General features: G+C 58.1%; 4 protein-coding genes across 4 annotated transcripts; all 4 read right to left on the bottom strand.

Moving 5' to 3' along the window:
* Positions 1-1,053: 1,053 nt before the first annotated feature.
* Positions 1,054-4,375, bottom strand: D7B24_006876 (uncharacterized protein; the record flags this gene model as incomplete). Its single annotated transcript, XM_028640996.1, has 3 exons — positions 1,054-2,811; positions 3,787-3,922; positions 4,347-4,375. 3 exons carry the CDS (start codon positions 4,373-4,375, stop codon positions 1,054-1,056), a joined length of 1,923 nt encoding a protein of 640 aa, XP_028494902.1.
* A 1,791-nt stretch (positions 4,376-6,166) lies between these two features.
* On the bottom strand, positions 6,167-9,526 carry D7B24_006877 (uncharacterized protein; the record flags this gene model as incomplete). The annotated part of the gene is made up of 6 exons (XM_028640997.1): positions 6,167-7,246; positions 7,308-7,427; positions 7,488-8,727; positions 8,793-8,837; positions 8,955-8,980; positions 9,044-9,526. 6 exons carry the CDS (start codon positions 9,524-9,526, stop codon positions 6,167-6,169), a joined length of 2,994 nt encoding a protein of 997 aa, XP_028494903.1.
* Positions 9,527-12,984: 3,458 nt separating this feature from the next.
* D7B24_006878 (uncharacterized protein) lies at positions 12,985-14,455 on the bottom strand (the record flags this gene model as incomplete). Its single annotated transcript, XM_028640998.1, has 2 exons — positions 12,985-14,210; positions 14,299-14,455. The coding sequence occupies 2 exons, from the start codon at positions 14,453-14,455 to the stop codon at positions 12,985-12,987; spliced, it is 1,383 nt and encodes a 460-aa protein (XP_028494904.1).
* A 1,109-nt stretch (positions 14,456-15,564) lies between these two features.
* Positions 15,565-17,599, bottom strand: D7B24_006879 (uncharacterized protein; the record flags this gene model as incomplete). Its single annotated transcript, XM_028640999.1, has 3 exons — positions 15,565-15,818; positions 16,249-17,524; positions 17,582-17,599. The coding sequence occupies 3 exons, from the start codon at positions 17,597-17,599 to the stop codon at positions 15,565-15,567; spliced, it is 1,548 nt and encodes a 515-aa protein (XP_028494905.1).
* Positions 17,600-17,728: the final 129 nt, after the last annotated feature.

A 17,728-nucleotide genomic window follows, 5' to 3' on the forward strand; every position in this document is an offset into this window, starting at 1 on the left:
GGGTTGTGCCCGAAAGTGTGGCGAGGACAGACCAATTTCTATCCTCCCCGAGACAGTCCTGCGTGCACCAGCACCCGACTATTCTTTTTCCATCCGTTCGGTGTCGGTGTGGTCAGTCTCACACGCACACACATACACCAAGCCACCCCCCCCCCCCCTCCTCTCGGTGCGTGTTTCTTATTTACTTGTGGCGACAGTGTAGATTCCAGAGCTCCCCGGTTTTCCAAGACGACCGCGGGTCCACGCTTGGAGACCGGATGTCGGGCATGATGAACACTCGTCGCAGCGAGACAGAGGACGGGACGGCCGTCTGATGTTGATGTGTCAGTCATGCCCATGCCGCTCATCTCTCCCTTCCTGTCATTGATCAACATGATGAGGCGAAGCGAGGAGACGAAGGAAAAGCTTGGTAAAAAATTATCACTCACTTTCTCAGCTCGCCAGCTGCTCATGCCTTAGGTCATCGGATGAAAAAGTATGTGTCTGATTGATCGATTCGTCCGTCATCAGGTTGGTTGGCACTCGAACTTGAGACGGAGGAAATGAGAGACGATTAGTCGCGACCGAGAGAACATTGTCGACCTCCACCGGCCTGTATCGCACGTCAGATAGACAGAGACACCACCTAATAACAGTCGCGAAACAACCTCGATTAAGTATATGAGAAAAAAAAAAGAAGAAGACGAGCCGCCTCTCATGTTGCATCCCACATTGCAGTCGGAAAACATCATGACCATTCATCCGTCCATTCTTCCAATTCCTGTACAGCCGCAGCCGCACAGTGACCTCCCTTTGCCCCGTGGGCCCTTTACCTGCCTCGCCCACTTCTCTCCTTCTACCTCTCCTCTCGAACTCTTTGCGGTGGAAAGCGGAAAATCAAGAAAACAGGGGGGAATCATAAAAACGAGACGACGAATGACCAAGCCGTAGCATAATTATGCGCGAGAGTGTGTGTGTGTGAATGTGTTGTGTCGTGTTTTTGTGTTCGCACAAGCCAAGACGTAGATGAGGCGTGGCCTTTCCTCACTCCGGAGACAAAACTTCACAACCAATCTAATCCTTCGAGTGCACCTTGCTCTTGAGCTTGCCGATGAAGGCGCTGAGGCGGTTCTTCTTCTTCTGCTCAGTGCCCTTCTGGCTGCTGGTGCTGGGCGTCGTAGTCGAGCCAGATGCCTCAGCCTTGGCGGGCGTGGCGGGAGACTCCTGTGTCGTCTGCTTCACGGGCTCGGCCGGCGCAGCGGCATTGGCGCCGTTGGGAAGAATCTCGCCCTCCTTCGTCGGGACAGGCTTGGTCTCCTCGGCCTTGTCCTCCACAGCGGCCGTCTCAGTCTTGGCCTCGGTAGCGGGCGCAACAGACTCAGGTTCGGACTTGACGGCAGTCGACGTGGTAGACGGACCATCGGTCACGACGGGGGTCGCGGCGGTGTGCAGAGCGGGGTTGCTGGCGGCGGGGACATCGTCAACCTTGGGAGCAGATGGGGTGATGGCGGCCGGTGCGGCAACGGCAGCAGCAGCGTCTTGCTTGACCTCCTCGGTGACCAGAACAGGGGCGGCACCGACGGCAGAATCAGTCTTGACCTCCTCCGTCTTCGACTTGGCCTCGCCGATGGCGGGAACGGCCTTGACCTCCTGCAGCAGCTCGGACTCGACGGCAGCCTTGTCCTGAACGGCAGAGGTGCTGGCGGCAGCCTCGGGGGCCTTGCCGGCCTCGATGATGGACTCCTTGACCTCGCTGGGGACAGTGGGGGCGACCTCCTGGCGGACATCCTCCTGGGCCTGGCTCTTGATCGTCTCCTGCACCGACTCGGGAAGCTTCTCCTTGACACCCTCGGGGAGGTTGGCGGCAGCACCGGCGGCGGCGGCGGAGGCCTGGTTGGCGGCGTCGGTGGCCGTCTCAGAGGCCGAAGTGGTGGCGGGCTCGGCCTTGCCAATGATGGCGTCCTTCGCAGCAACGGCAGCGGCGAGCGCGATGCCGCCAGCAGTGATGGCAGTAGCGGCGATGCCGGCGTTCTCAGACTTCTGGGTGCCGAAGCCGGCGGTGCCCTCAGACGTTGAGGGGGCCTCGGGGACCTTCTCCTTCAGCTCATCCTCGACAGTAGCCTTGTCGATGACCTCCTTGGGGTCAGCGCTGGCCTCGGGGTCAACACCGGCGGCCTTCTGGCTCTCAACGACAGCCTCGGGAACCTTGGCGTCGAGCGCAGCGGCGTTGACAGTCTTGGGCACGTTGGCAGCGAGAGCGGCGGTGCTGGCCTCGGGAGTCACCGTGTTGATGGTGGTCGTGTCAATGCCGGCAGCAATGGCAGCAGCGGGCATGGGCAGGCTGGACTCGGGAATGTCGGCGCCGGTGGTGCTGGGCAGGGTAGAGTTTGCCTCGGTCAAGCCGGGCAGGCGGTCGCTCTTCTCGTACGACTCCTTGTCGAGAGTGACCTGGGAGTGAATATCACCAGCGTGGGTGGAAGGGGGGAGAGGCTCGCCGGGCGCAATGTTGGGCTGGGGCTTGGTCACATCGCTCGCAGGCAGAGGGTTGACGCTGATGGTCTTGTCGAGCTCGTCGACGGGCGTCTGGGGGAAGCCGCCAATGGCATGGACGGGGGTGGCCTTGGGTTCCTCCTCGCTCGCCTTGGAGTTCTCGAGAGGCACATCCTTGGCCAGGGCGGCCGTGGTAGACTCGGGAGTGGTGGTGTTCATGATGGCGGCGATGGGGTTCTCCTTCACAATCTGCTCGGGCGTCAGGAAGTTGTTTACGTTTCCCTCGTGATCAGGCTCTTGCGGGGCCGTGTGGTCGGTGATCCAGTTGTTGTCGACGACGAACTGGGAAAAATCAGGTCAGCAAGGGGGGGATGTTCTGAATGTGTTGTTATGAGATCAAAGGCAGAACAGCCGAATAAGTGAGGTCAGAATGAAGCAAAGTCCTAGAAAGACGACGAGTAGGGATGACGCGGCGCGGAATGGCTGGGTTAAATGCAGAGGTCTCGTGTTGACGGCGTGGTGTCTGCAGGGGCCTTGCGTCGCTCCACAGAATTGGCGAATCTGGATAATCTTGGTTTGCGGTCGCCTGCTGGTTGCCTTGGGATCTGTCTGTCTTCGTGGAGCTTCTCACCGCTTCGACACTAGCCGCAATCTCCCAGGGTTGGAGCCGATTGAGGGGTTGCGTCATAAGCGGACCGGGATGTTCGGTCAGACGCATCAGACGCAAGCAGTCAGGCGGGCCAAGCTGCCCCTGGCCCTGGCGTTTCTAGTTTCTAGCCCTGCGTGCCTGGATGCCTGCCTGCCAGTCGTTGGACGAGGGAGAGACGGCTGACCTAGCAGTCTGGGGAAAAACGGAGCAGTTTGCGTCCCGTGACGAGAGGGATGGAAAGACAGCGCATCGCCGAGGCCCGCTTGTCGCTCTGTTTTGCATCGGCGCCTGGAAGCTAGCGAGCGCAGCGGCGCAGGGCCCAAGTTGCAGTCGGCGTTGGAGGCCGAACCAAGCCAAACCAAACCAAGCGACAGGTGAAGGGGGTTGGACGGCGCTGATGCACACAGGTGGCCTGGGGCTGGTGAGACCCGATTGTGCTTCCGCATGCGGGTTTTCCTCTCGCGCCGCACAGGGCCTTTGATCGCAGCCCGGCGCTTCGGTGCCTCGATCGTCTTTTTCGATGGCGCGCAGGAAACGAGCCTTGGGGCGACCAACAGAAGAATGGAAAATGGAGAGCGAGCGTGAGGTAAGGAGAAGAGGGGACATGACAAGATGCAACGCGCGCAAGGAACAGCGGTGCGACAGAGAGGAGACGCAAGTCAACGTACCTTGTAGTAGATCTTCTTGGAAGCGTCGGGGAGAGTAACGTTCTTCTCGAAGGAGTCGCCGACCTTGCTGAGCCTCTCCGACTTGGTCCAGTTGTCGAAGGTGCCGGTGACATAGACCTCTTCGGCGGGATGGCCCCTACAAGTACGAAAAAGAGCGTGGTCAGCCAGGTGTGTCGATCGAGCCCAGATTTGCGCCAGGTTCCAGCTCGAGCTGTCGGCTCGTGCTCAGACGGCGGCAGGCAGTGGCTCGGGTGTGAGGGCGCGAGAGCCAATGCGCCGTTGGGTTTGAGGCCGGCGAACGAAGGTTTGCGTCGTGCATGTGGCATGAGCAAAATGGCATTCCAGCGCTGGGCGAGTTGCGCGCATGCGCACAAGCCCGTCGAGCTTCGTGCCAGGCGCGAAGCTTCCCCCGGAGCACGCACGAGCAGCTCCAATTGTCCGTTCGCCTTGCCAATGGAGTAGGCCTTGCCAATGGAGTAGGCCTTGCCAATGGAGTAGGAGGAAGAGAGGGGTGGAGGAGGGTGGGAGGGAGGGGGAGGGGCGCAAAGGGTGAAACATACCACGTGAATTTGAAGGTACCACCAGTCATTTTGATCTCTGTGCAGACTCGGTCTCTGTGCGAAGGATTCGAAATGGAATTGGTGATGCTTCTGCTTCGTACGTGCGCGTGCGTTGAGTTCTGCGGCGGTCGCAAGTTGGGAAAAAAAAGGGACGGAAAAAAGGTCCGAGAGAAATCGATGGAAGGGGTCGCGGTCGTTGAGCGCTGAGTGAGCTGAGCTGAGCTGGGTAGGAATCGATGTCGTAAGGCCCGCAAGGCAAATTAGCTACACTACCCACACTAGGTTGGGTGGCGATCAGCTCGTTGGTCGCAAATGGCAGCTGGGCCTGTCGGCAGCGGTAGCGTGCCCCGGAGCCAGGTCTGGTGCCTACCTAGGATGGCTACTGAAAGGAATGCGCGAGGGTCTCGTTCGATAGAGTAAGGTGCCGTACGTAAGGACGTAGTAGGTAAGGGCAGCAGGGTAGGATTGGTGTCTCGTGGTGAAACGACAAACAAAGGCGTCGTCGTCGGTCGAAAGAGTCAAAGATATGGATAGAGGTGGTAGAGGTGGTGGTAGTAGGTAGGTAGGTAGGATGGAAGGTCCGGAATGCACGAACACGAGGGGTTCGGGGGTCTGGATCTACCTATGTAGTGAGATGGTGCTAAGGGGGTACTTTGATCAGAGGGGAGTCGGTGCGGTTCCAGGTTGGTGCGGGCTGGTTTGAGTCCGGTTTGGGTCAGTGTCGTCGCGGTAGACGAGATGAGAGACGAGAGACGAGAGATTGGAGGTGGTGAGCGCGACGAGGGAAGTGGTGAGCGCGACGAGGGAAGCCAATGGGTCCGCTCCGTTTCCAGGCCGGACAAAGCACGGCAAGGCCAGTCGAGACGAGTCGACGACCAGGTCGCCTTCCTCCTTCTCAGCAAAAAATCAGAAGGCTGGGGGTTGGGTTGCGACTTGCGCCTGCCTATCGGTGGGCGCTTGCCTCGAACAGCAGAGCAGCGATATGGGACACACAGGTGGCTGCTGCTACCTTGGCTACCTAGGTAGCCACCTAGCTAGGTACCGCAGCAAGTGTAGGCGCCTACCTTAGGTACCTAGGTAGTGTAGACACCGTACAGCCCTGGGGGCGTGGGGTGGCCTGGTGCCGTTCGGCAGGCCGTGGACATGGACCGACTCTGGCGCTAAAGCCCCAGCAAAACTTCAAGCTAGACAGGTACCACCTACCTTGGGTACCGTGCCGTGCCGTACCTACCTACTTGGACACGCACAGCCAAGGTAGGTACCTAGGTAGGTAGCTAGACCTAGAGAAGCTCACCCTCGGCGTCGTCACCGCCCGCCGCGCAACTTCCTTTCTCACCTCATGCATGACGTACATCGGTCTGGCCAGCCAAGACGCATGTGCATCATGCAAGAGACCAAGCACGCCATGCACCTATCCGGCCCAGCCCTCTCTACCCGCCACGACCATGTTCCTATCAGTGTTATGCACCTCACCAGCCTCGCTCTATTCTGTGTTTCCACGAAAGGGGGAAACCCATTGATTGCCCTCGCGGATCGTAAACTGATAAGAGCTTCTTCTGGCCGTTGGAGTTGAAGAAGCAGACCCACAAGGTTTTGGTGTACGAGAAGCAGATTACTTTATGTAGCCCGTCCGTCTACTCATCATGTACCTATGCCGCAACACTTTCCCAGTATCTTCGTGCCCGCCCTAATTCATCCCATCCATGCATGCTAGCCGCCCCTCAATGCACCGTACAAATACATCCATCACCAGACCCCTCGCTCGCTCCGTTTTCGAATTCTTTGCCATCCCGTCTTGTGCTGCATCCGCTTTCTCGTAATCACGCCCATTGAACGCCTTCTTCCAACTTTCTCAGCACCCGAACCGCATCCACGAACAACCGACTGCGGTTCCCAATGCAGTCGGCCTCCAGCCACGACCTCGCCAGTTCGACCACCTTCGTCGAGTCCTGCAGATTGCGAATCTTCATAACGTCGTCCTCGCCCATGCGGGCAACGGCCCTCACCCAGGCCAGCGTCGCTGCCTCACCGGCCCCTTCGCGCACCATTGTCGCGCCTTCCAGCTCGTCGGCCGAGGCCCCGTGGCCAAAGGCCCAGCAGATGAGGGCGCAGACGTACATGCCCCAGTAGTCTGATACGTCGTCCCGCCACGCCCGCGGCCTTTGCGTGTCCCAGATATCCATGTTGTCTGCATCCTCGTCGTCTTCGTCCGCGTCCCACCGGTTGCCTTGCGCCGTAAAGGCCTCCATCGCTCGACAGGCGAAGATGACTGATGTTGCCGCCTCGCTCGAAGAGCTCCACTGCCGGAGCCTCTTCTTGTGCTCCGCGAACGAAGACGCCTCCATCAGCTTTTGACTGAACACCCAGCTCTCGCCGGAAACCGCCAGGAGGTCATGTAGCGGCGCGTGATGGAGCGCAAGGTACGTGTTGGCGACCGGGCAGTCCGGGAACAGCCCCGCCATGCGGCTCGGATCGCTCGGTGCTGCCGAACCCTGAGACTGGAGGCGGATGGCCTCGGACGCCAGGATGATGGACCTGTCGAACAGCGAGTGTGTCTGAATCGTGCAATCGGTCAGAGAGCCCGGGTTGATCATTGGGAGCGTCGTTAGTATGCTCATGATGTTTTCCTTGTTCGCCACCATGGCCGACCAGGCATCCGCGCTCATAGCCTCCCAAAGCTCGTTCGTCTGGCCCGTAAGGGGGATGGACGGAATCCCCTCGGCAGCAATGTCAAATTCTCTCACACGCCGTTGCTCCTGGTACACCGATGTGTGTACGTCGAGCACGAAACACGCGCCGAGCAGACGACGACGCGCTTCCATGTCGAGCCACGTGTGCCACCTGACGTTGCTAGGGCCACTCATTGGCACAGGAGCGAAAATGACCGACGGATCATACACCTGCGAATGCTCGTTAGGTCCCGTATGGCTGACGGTTGGCAGACGAACAGGAGCAGCTTACTCTTTGATACACATCTTCGAACTCCTTGGACGGGCGAATAGCAGCCTTGCGGCCGCGGAAACGAGCGAACAGCTCGCAGAGGAGGATAGCTTGCATCACCGATACGCTCCAATGAAGGGACTGCACCGCGTTAGTCAGGTTTTATGCTTGCGTATAGTCCATCAGCGAGGCCCGGCTTACCCTTCTGGCTTGCTGCCACGCATACTCGTGCAATTGATTGCCCCTGATTCGATCCTCCTTGCTGGTGAGATACTGCGTGGCCACGGCAGCCATGGCGCATCGCAGCAGGTCGCATTGCTCTAATGCCTCCTCAAATGTGCGTCTGTGAACGATAGGGAACAGGTGGTGGAACTTGTCCCAATACACCTCGATGTAGTACGGAATCGCCCTGTACGCACTTGCAGGCGGAGGCGATAGAGAGCTCGGCGACAGGATGGGCGCAGCCATGAGGCCGACAGCCACCTCCTTCTGGCGTCCCACGCATGCGAGCGAGTTCATCATGCGATCCGAGAGGAGGGCCGTCGATGGCGAGACTAGAATTTCAGAACTTTGAGCCTGGGCCAGAGCTCGCACTGGGACTGGATTACCAACACTGTTGGGGAAAAGATGCTGCTGATGGGGGTCCAACAACGTCTGATCATCCGGGTAGTTGGTCAAAGGCGCATCGAGCGACGGCACAAAGACTGGCCCAGACCCGAGCTGGGGCGAAGGTGAGAAAGGAAAGTAGATGGGTCCGCTCGCAGGCAAAGCGTCGAAACCGGGTGGAGGGCTTGAATGTTCATGTGAGAGATACGGAGAGAGAAGGTTGGTGCCCTGCCAGTCCACACTGGATGAGCGCTGGGCATCAGTCCATGGACCGCGACGAGACCTCTCAGAAGGTGTGGAGAAGGGACTGTCACTGGCAGAGGAGGGCCAGTTAGATGTGTCGTGGGGATGCGAAAGCTCTGGGGGCGCGTCCATTGCTGGTGTCTGCTGACTCGGGAGGCCCTGGGTCTGAAGGTATAGCTCGGAGTAGGTTGTGTTCGTGCGGGGCTGGCTGTAGTCGATGGAGGAGAAGGTGGGTACAATCATGGAGGCTGGTGTGTTGAAGCCACTTGCCGTTCCGTCTTGAAGCAGCGGCAGCTGCTGGGGCGAATGCGATGACAACTGATAGTCATTGTTGTATCCATGACCGCCAGATGCGGAGGGGTAGTTCTCACTGCCACCACCCATTCCCGGAGACATAGACTTGCTGGCGCTGCCGGGACTCCCGAGGAACGCTGAAATGTTAGGGGCCATGTTTGGTGTCATGGATAAGTTTGGTGTTGTCGAAGGGGTGCTGTAGCTCATGACGGAGGGGTGCAGCCCGAGACGAGCACTTCCATCCAGGGAGCCTGCAGACGTTCTGCGGCTTCTCGGCGACTTCTCTTCGTCCAGTTCGCTGTATAGAGTCAGCGCACCGACGACATGTGATTTTTTGCCTTCACGGGCAAGGATCGAACTCACTGCCGCTGTTGGTGTCGGTCCAAGAGATCCTTGCGGTGGAAAGCTCTATCACAACCCGGAATAGTGCAAGCATATCTTGGCGTATCGTGGCTTAGCTGATGCCGTCTGGAATCGCGGTCAATACGTTGAATCTGCAAGACAGATATGAAGGAGCAAGCTCACCTCAGATGCTCCGCTCTTGTGAACGTCTGGAAGAGAAGTCAGTCGTGGGTTTCATTCATAGTGACGGCCTGCGAGACGTGTCGACTCACCTTGGGGGGACGACACTGATCACATGTATGAACAGGTACGCCCTTCTTTGCTCGACTGACTCGACCGGTGATGGGCGTCAGTTTCACTGACGCTTCCGCGCCTGCCAACATATTTGCGAGTGGCCGCATTGGTGTATTCGAGGGGTTAAGACTTCCAGATGACCCAGAGTGACCGTGACCATACAACGACGGATCCATAGAGTCGACGCTCGTGTTGCTTGGGCGACGATCTGCTGCTGGCTGACTTGTGTTGGACGGTGATCCGGTGGATGAAGTTGAATGTGTGATGGCTGGAGGGCCGTCGAGGGTATGAGTGTGTTGGGCTGGCGGTATATACTTAAGGCTGGCAGTGACTGAGTCTGGTGGTACCGCAGATGGCTGCTGATGAACATTGGATGAGGCTGGGACCGTGCCCTTCTTATTGGTCTGGGGATGGAACTGATGGTCCTCATCTACGTTCATGATGTCCTGCAGGCTCGCCATGGTGGGTATGTATGTATGTGTGTGTGTGTGTGTGTGTGTTCTGAAAATGGAAAGCAAGGAAAAATAGAAAGACGGCCTAGTAGCAGACAGGGAGTAAAGGCATAGAGGTAGTAACGGAGCCGAAGATAGCAGTGACACAGCCCCGGCAGACAAGAGAATATGCGGATGTAGACTGCGATGAACCCCCCGTAGACGCAGACATGAGGTGACGAGCAAAGTTTGGGGTTGGTGAGAGGGGCGTAGACGTAGAATGGAATCAGGGGGGATGATGAGGGGGGAGGTGCAAAAGAAGGCAGATAGGCAGACGGGGGTGGGAGGGACAAGCGCGTGTGGTTCTTGGGTTCGTCACAGCCGGTTCCAACACTGATGGACGTTGGGGTTGGTGTGAGTGGGAAGATGGTTCTCAAGATGCCCCATCTGCAATGGAACAGAGGTCACTCACTCGGGCTACCAAGATGGCCAGGTGGGATGGGGGCGCTGCTACATCGAGATGGTTGGAAGGGAGGGGGAGAAGACGGAAGAAGTCGAGACGGCCGACGACATAGGGGTCTTGGGACATGTTGTAAGGCGGTCCCGTCATGCTTTTGCCCCTGTCAGCTGTAGACATGGGTGGCGGCAACCCTTGGTTCGAAAACGCCAGGTACGTGCTCCTTCGACCACTTGGATGGGCCAGCCACGGGGCTCTCCCGTATTCTGATCAGCGTCAGGGCCATGATTGGTAGGCAGATACGCATCAGGCTCGGTTGTACAAGTCAGCCTTCTGAGGCGAGGGACGAAATAGGACGGAACCAGCGAGGGAGACGTTGCGACTCTGACATGATTCTTCGTGGAGGGGGTCTGCTGGGCAGGGACGGGAATGCAGAGCTGGTGTCGGTCTGGCGAGAGAGAGAGAGAGAGCAAGAGATAGAGTGCGCGCGAGCTCAATGGTGAACCAGCAGACACACACGCTGAGATTTGTTCGTGCTCATGGTTGCCATGGTCATTCGACGGGCAATAGTGACTAGGGCGGATCGAACCGAGCCGGTGCCATAATTAGCCCAGGCGCGCCAGTGGACGAGAGAGAAGGGTGGAAATGTGCTGTGGAAATGGGCGAGTGTGTGCGTGTGTGCGTGTATGGTGTGTCAGACGAGGAGAGGCGCAGCCCAAAGCTCCGTAAATGTGCCATTTCAGGATAACGTGCATGCAGCCCCAAGCCCAGCCGCAGGCCCCTGTAGCTTTTTCTTCCTCTTACTTGTTCTGTTCCCCTTCTGCTTTGCTCGAATCGATGTCGCTCGATCGCCGCCATAAGGACGCAGGCAACGGGAACAACGGGAGCGGCTCACGTGTGAACAACAGTATCGTAGACAACACTCAATGGCTTGTACATGTCTGTCCTATACATGTTCGGAGAGTCGATCGTCCAACGGGCTGCCTGGACACTCCAGACCAGAATCTGTCGAGTCAAGATAAGTCCAGGGATTGCGCTCCTTCTAGGTCTCCATTCCATGTTCTCTGTCTAACCTGTCAACGGTCAACCTTTGCGCGCCGGTCGCCAGGCGACACACGACTCGTGGAGGGAGGAGTCCTTCCGCGTGCGCGCTGGGATTAACCGCGGGAGGCGCATAGCGCGGGAGAAACAGAAACAGACGCCCGCGAGCTTGATCATCCCTGAGGAGGGGGGGGCATTTCGTTGGGTTGGTGGCAATGAGTCGCAAGGGAAACGAAACAAGACGAAACGAAAGAATACTGAACCCCCTGGTCCGTAATCTGCAGTCTGGGAGTCTGTAAGGCGTTCGCGCATGTTGATTTCGGTTCATGAACCGCAGTGGACAGACCACGGGCGGAGGGGGCCGAGGGGAGGGCGGGGGGCCAAAGAGATGGGGGCTCCAATGGGGCCGAGAGACAGACAGAGGACGGCCTGCCTGGAAGACTCCCTGCGTGGGCAGCAGCCTGGCGAGAGACGACAGGGGGCAGCCTTGCAAGCTCAGGTGCGCCGCGCGCAGGTACGCCGCGCTCCATTGGGCGGGCGATCCTTTTTGGGGTGGTCTGCTGTGAGGTACCAAGATACCTACTTGCAGGGCGCCCAGAGGTGGGAGGGGAGGACTCTGTCGCCTATTTTTACTCTGCATCATTCTGGCCGAGGTACCTTCTTCAGTTGTGTGGCCCTCTGCGAATGCTGTCGCGCTGCGGGTGCTGCGTTGTGCTGTGCTCAATGTCTGTCGATTGTACACTTGCAGTGCACTGCAGGCACAAGGTTCGGTTAGCTCGCTCAATCGATGCACGACGGGTACATGGTATATTCTCTCGTCGAGGGATGGCCACCACCACTGTCCTTTATGATGGGACGCAGGCAGCAGCAGGAAGACAAATGGCACGACGGAGTATCCAGGGCAGAACGATATCAGATCCAGTCCATCGAGACAGAGATCCGACGCAGCATCAATCTTGGGGTCCAAATAGAAGGTGTGGCGTTCTGAGAAAGCAAGGTGAAGTGCACGCGACACCCGACGGCCCAGATGAACCAGTGTCAGCCACCAGGAACCGCGGCCACCAGGAACCGTGGCCACCAGGAACCGTGGCCACCAGGAACCGTGACGCCTCGCGTGCCTGACAGCACCTGGGGGCGATATGCCGGGAGAAGGATTCCTGAGGCTGGGTCCGAGTTGAGATGCAGGTCCAGGTCCATGTCGAAGGGCTACCGGTCTCCAGTCCGCATCAAGGCCGACATGGTCTGCCGATGAACGTGTGGTCCGACTACCCGCTGAGAAATGGCCATGGGCGTGGGCGTGGGCGTGGGCGAGGGCGTGGGCGTGTGGGAGGATGGAAACCCGGTCAGCACTCCGCCACGCGATGCAAAAAGTAGAACAAGAATATGGCCGTCATGTTGCGCATACGACCTTGGAGAAGAAGGGAGTCAGCAATGGTCAGTCAACTGACACCGATGATGGCGGCGAAGGTGAGGTCGGTGATGGAGAGCAGCAGGCAAAGAACGGAGGTGCCTGCCAGTTGAGGAGAGGGCAGTTGCCCATCACTGGCACAGCCAGCTCTTGCATACTCCTACTGTTCTTGCCCTTGCACTTCGACCTGCACTTGGCGGCGCTTAGCGGTGTTGCTATTTTTGGCACCAGGTGGCCTTTCCATTTTGGTCATGTATGGTATCACGTGACTGTTCTGGAGCGGAGCTTCAGAAGGTGCCATCTCGAGGCACCTTCCCAGAACCCGCCGAGAGACATGGCGTCCATGGAAGCTACAGGTAGAAATCCACTGCACGTGAGCCTGGAGTCCCCGCTGGGCTGGGGCTCCCGGTGAGCATCAACTCCAAGCCAACGACATGCCGAGCCATCCTGTGAGCGTCAACAGTACCGCATGCCATTCATCAAACGCGCAATATCTCGGTCGAGATTCCATCATCTGTCACAGCAGGGTCACCATTCTTTCTTCTTGAACAAATGCGTTCCATTCGCCACCACCGTGGACTGTCACCGTCTCCACTTCGCCCTGATTCTCGAAGCTATGCCTGTGAAATAGATCCCCTTCAACCTGTCCCTCAAGTGATGGTTGAAGCCGTAGGTGAGCGCGTTCGCCAAGCCCACAAACTGCGTCGACACCTGCAACGCCGCCATCGTCCTCGGCCCCGGCGCGTTCCCCGACGCCTGCAGCAGCCGGTTCACGAGACCGGGGATCCAGAGCAGCACATACATGATCGGGTACGCGTTGAGGAACATCATCTTCTTGATCTCCCGTTCCACCTGGTGCGAGTCTTGCCTGATGGGGAACTCGCTCAGCGTGCTGCGCATCGTCCTGTTCGCCGGCACGTTCGGGGCCCTGCGAACGCTGCCGCTGGCACTGGCGCTCGGTCTGGGGATCGAGACGTGGTTGTCGCCGGGGTACGACGACTTGGGCGTGATTCTCTCGAGGTCTTCCTGGAATGATTTTTGCTGTCGGAGCGTTTTGCCGGGTGTGCCGTGAATCATCTCGTCCAGCGTCGTGGCGTCGTCATCGTCGTCGTCGTCGTCGAAGTCTATCATACCACCCTTGGCCTCAACGGCGGCGGCGTCCATCTTCACCTCGTGCACGCCGATGCTCAGCCCCACGGGTTTCGTCGTTGTTCCGGCACCAGCGGCTTCAACGCGCATCAGGTTGTCCAGTTTCATATCGTCATCGCTGCGCGTGGTCGCGTCAGAGACGCCGGTTCCCCTCCTCGCGCGGCCCGACGAGAAGCTCCCGTCGCCAGACGACGTCGTCCCGTACGACCAGCGCTGCGCCCCGCGCAGGAACCGGAAGTGACGCCGTAGAAATACCCATATGTACACGTAGATGGCCATGGTCGAGAAGATGACGGCAAACCGCCACCCGTGCGTCAGCGCGTACCGCAGGTCCGGCCTCGCCGCCGAGATCCAGCACCAGTTGCCTCCGACGGGGGCCATCTGGCCCATGGCCGTCGCCGTGACGCTCGTCGCCACGGGAACCACCCAGACGGCGCCGCAGATGGTGGCCTTGCGCGCGAGCGACGCCTTGGGCATGTACACTGTCCCCGTGACGGTGAGGAGCGTGACGAGGGCGATGGCGAGGATGGAAAAGTCGGCGGCCTGCACCGAGAGCTGGCCCACAAAGCCGTTGACGGTGCAGGCTGCGCCGGGCTGGAGGCCCCTCGTGCGCATGTATATAAAGCCCGAAACCGTATTGTTGAGCGAGTTGATGAACTCTGTACGCCGCAGTCAGTGAGTGACGTGAGGAGAGAGAACGGGCTACCGCCGTGGGCGCCCAGAGCTGGCAAGAATGGTGACACGTACCCGCTACCGAAAGGTTCAAGACGAGAGCATGGCGAAAACTGCGCATCTGGTGACGGTAGATGGCAAACGAAGTCAGCACGCATGTCGTCGCGACGCAAGAGAGGAGGCTGCCCGCCAGCGTGGCGGACGCGATCACTTTGTCAAAGTTGGCGGCCATCGTGACATGACAGCAAAGGTCGCTACCACCGATACGGTGCCCGATTCCATGGTCCTGGGAGGCGCGCACAGCCGCTGAGGGACAGTCACGCAGTTATAGTGGCCGAGACTCTGGATCGTGGGTCTCTATTTTCTCGCGGGGTGCAAGGGCTGGCCGGCGCTCCGCAAAGCACGATGTTCGAGTGACAGGGACCTTGCGGGTTTGATGCCCTCGATCAATCTAACGCTCTGCTACCCGGTCCGGCGTTGAAGGGTTTTTGTGACCATGAAGCATGGGTATTGAACAGGCGAGGGTTTCAACTTGACTCGCGGCAGCTCGAACGAACCCGGCAGATGGGCAGTGCTGTAGGCATCGCAACAGTGCAACCTGTTTTGGGCTGGCCAAGCCCGTTGAGGACCCATCGCCGGGATCGATCAGGAAAGCGCATTGACTTGAGACTGACTTGCTGAATGTCTCACGGCTGCGATTGGTGTCACGATCCAGGTTGACAGAAAGGTATATCCGGAGATGTCTTCTGGGGACTGACTCGCTAAGATGGGGGTGTCATGCGTCCCCGTACTCCGTCCGTCATCTTGTTCGTCCTGTCTGGGCGCGCCGGTAGCCCTACGCTTGGCCCATTTGGTGATCCGAATTGACGGTTGTCCCGTGGCAATGTGGGTGAGTTGTCGTGTTGCGGTCAAAGTTGTTGACAGGCTAACCCTGTCTCCAATCCAGGGGTAAACGTACGCTGCAGCGTCGCCGCCCACGCTGTGCGATCTCAATCCCGCCCTTGCATGTGAGGGTGCGGAGAGGGTGCGATTGAGTACGAAGTTAGTTCATACCTTGATGACATGGAGAATGCGAGACGTCAGGAATACCGTACGGAGACGCCGCCTTGCCAAGTGGAAGATGAAGGAGTTCAGTGCAACACACAATAAGAGCACGGTAGATCGGCATAATGCGATGCTAATTATACCCATGTAGCAAGGGAAATCTGATGCAGTGCAACGCTGGCTTCTCCAATTGGTAACCTCATGACTGCTGGGGCACGTCTTCTACAATCCCAGGGCCGTGGTATGCCCAGCTGCTCAAACAGTACTACAGGCAATCTCTCGACTTTCCTGTCTTGGTTACTTCAGCCCACCTGTAGCGTGCTTGGCAAGGCTTTCAACGAGCAACTGACGAAACTCTGCCAAAGTGTCTGGCGCATCTGGGCGTGGAGCGAAGTCGGGCCGTGATGGCTTGGCATTCACAAGAGCGCAAGGGTAAGGGTAGCAATCGGCCTCTCTGTATTCTTGCTCCTGGTTGTCCTCAAACATGCCCCAAGATGCGTCAAACTGGCGACTCATACCAAGCTTGCTCCAACGCGAGTGGCCCTTGAAAGCTCAAACCTTGGTCGGCAAGTCATTGCCTGGCACGGCAGAATTCGCTCCACGCCTCCACGCGGAGCTCCCTCGTCCATACTCGGCCGATGAGGCCACAAGTGCGGACGCCTTTCGTACGATTACTAAAACCCCTGCTGACGCCAGAAACAAAAGTCAATCTCGAACATACAATAATAAGCCTTTGCGCCCAGACGGTCCTTGCGGGTAAGTGGGAACTGCCGAGACACCTTAAAAGGCTGACGTGCGGTGACCGTTCGCCTGGTGAGAGCGATGTCTTAACTGTACACGAGAAGCCCGAAGCAGTCTTCTGTAGCGAAGCCGGGCTCTCAGATGTTCCATGTCACGACGACTGTTCGAAAGGCGGTTGGCCAAGACTGCTCACTTTCGTCAGATCACCCCAAAAAGAGAAAGGAAGTGAACCCGACGTACCATCATGATCTTCTCCAGGACAGGTTGTCGGACCTTGATCTAAGGACATCGACGGTAAAGTCCGAGCTTGACTTGGCAAGAACATCGAAGGCGGATCAAGCACTGGCGTCGCGGGCAGCGGTTTGACAACATGTCGAGGATCCAGCGGTTGGCCCCGGCGCTTGGCTTGCTCCTTGGTCTTGGTGATGCCAATCCCCAGAGGACCACGAACATTCTTTCGAAAGAGAGGCTCCACCTCGGTAACTGCCATCGTGTCCATTGGGGATTTGGCAAATGGTTGAACGGTATCCAAGAAGCTCTGCACGGACTTTTTGGAAGGAGGGGAAGGAGTTGCGTCGTCGATGTCGGCGTCGCTTTCAACATGCACCAGAGTCGGCGGCTGCTCGGCAGTGATCGTCTGCGAGGGCTCCTGTTTGCTGTAAAGATATTTCTTGAAATCTTGGTCAACCTTCCTCCACTCCAGACTTCGTGGGCCATCACGGACTCGAGACGCGGCGTTTCCTGGTGCTGCTTGCTCTGCAGCATCCCGTGTCGCGAGCATCCTGAACGTCGGATCCGGTTCAGTCTTGAGACCTGGCCGGGCGTGAATGGTCATCTTGAGGCCGCTTGCGAAGCTCACCCGTCCCACAAACTGCACGCAGAGCGCGCACGCGGCACGCTGCAGCTGAATGTGGTAGCACGAAAGCCCACCGTTGGCGCGGACGGCCTCTTTGAGCTCAAGCAAGTCGCCGGCATCCAGCTGATTTTTCCAGTTGAGCCCTAGGAACTCGCGAGCCATGTGGACGGCCAGCACGGCCAATTTCTTCTCCACGTGCGAGGCGTGCCAGTTTCCGTGACACTCGGGGCCAGCATTTTTCTGTCCGTGGGCATCATAGGGAGCTCCGATATTCAGGTCCAAAACTGTGGCCATGTTCTTGACCCGTTTGACCCATATGGGCTTGTAGAGTATGTTTTTTTTATCGGTGTCATTGCCAGGGACCAGCCTATTGCTGCTTGTGGCGCACTTAAGAACGTGCACCTGCCCATTGAGAATCACAGACAAGATGCCAATAGTGACGTTTTGGAAGACAACCGCTGTGTCCGCTGTTGGGTCTGCAATCTCAACCGTTGAACGCTCTTCCAGGATCTTGCAAATGTACTTTCCGGGCCCGACCCGAACCTTGAGGAAGTAGACTCCTTTTGGCAGCGAGAAGTCGTCTGAGCGCTTGTGGTGAACGCTCATGACTCGTGTTGAGGAGGAGGGTGATTCGAAACAGTGACTGCTTTCTGGCATACTCTGAATGGCGAGTAAGCACCATCAAGATGAGTTAAGTCAACGCTGCAAGGAACATACTCTGCTTGTTTCTGACATGATGGGCAGGTTCGCGATGACTTGAGTACCACAAAGTCGTGTTGCCCCCAGAAGCACCCCATAGAGTGTAAATTCAAGGCTTGAAGATGGCGATAGACTCTGAGGTTAAAGGGAAGTCTTGCTGAGTAA

Source organism: Verticillium nonalfalfae, assembly GCF_003724135.2.
Source record: "Verticillium nonalfalfae strain VnAa140/NRRL 66861 chromosome Unknown scaffold_51, whole genome shotgun sequence".
NCBI lineage: Eukaryota > Fungi > Ascomycota > Sordariomycetes > Glomerellales > Plectosphaerellaceae > Verticillium > Verticillium nonalfalfae.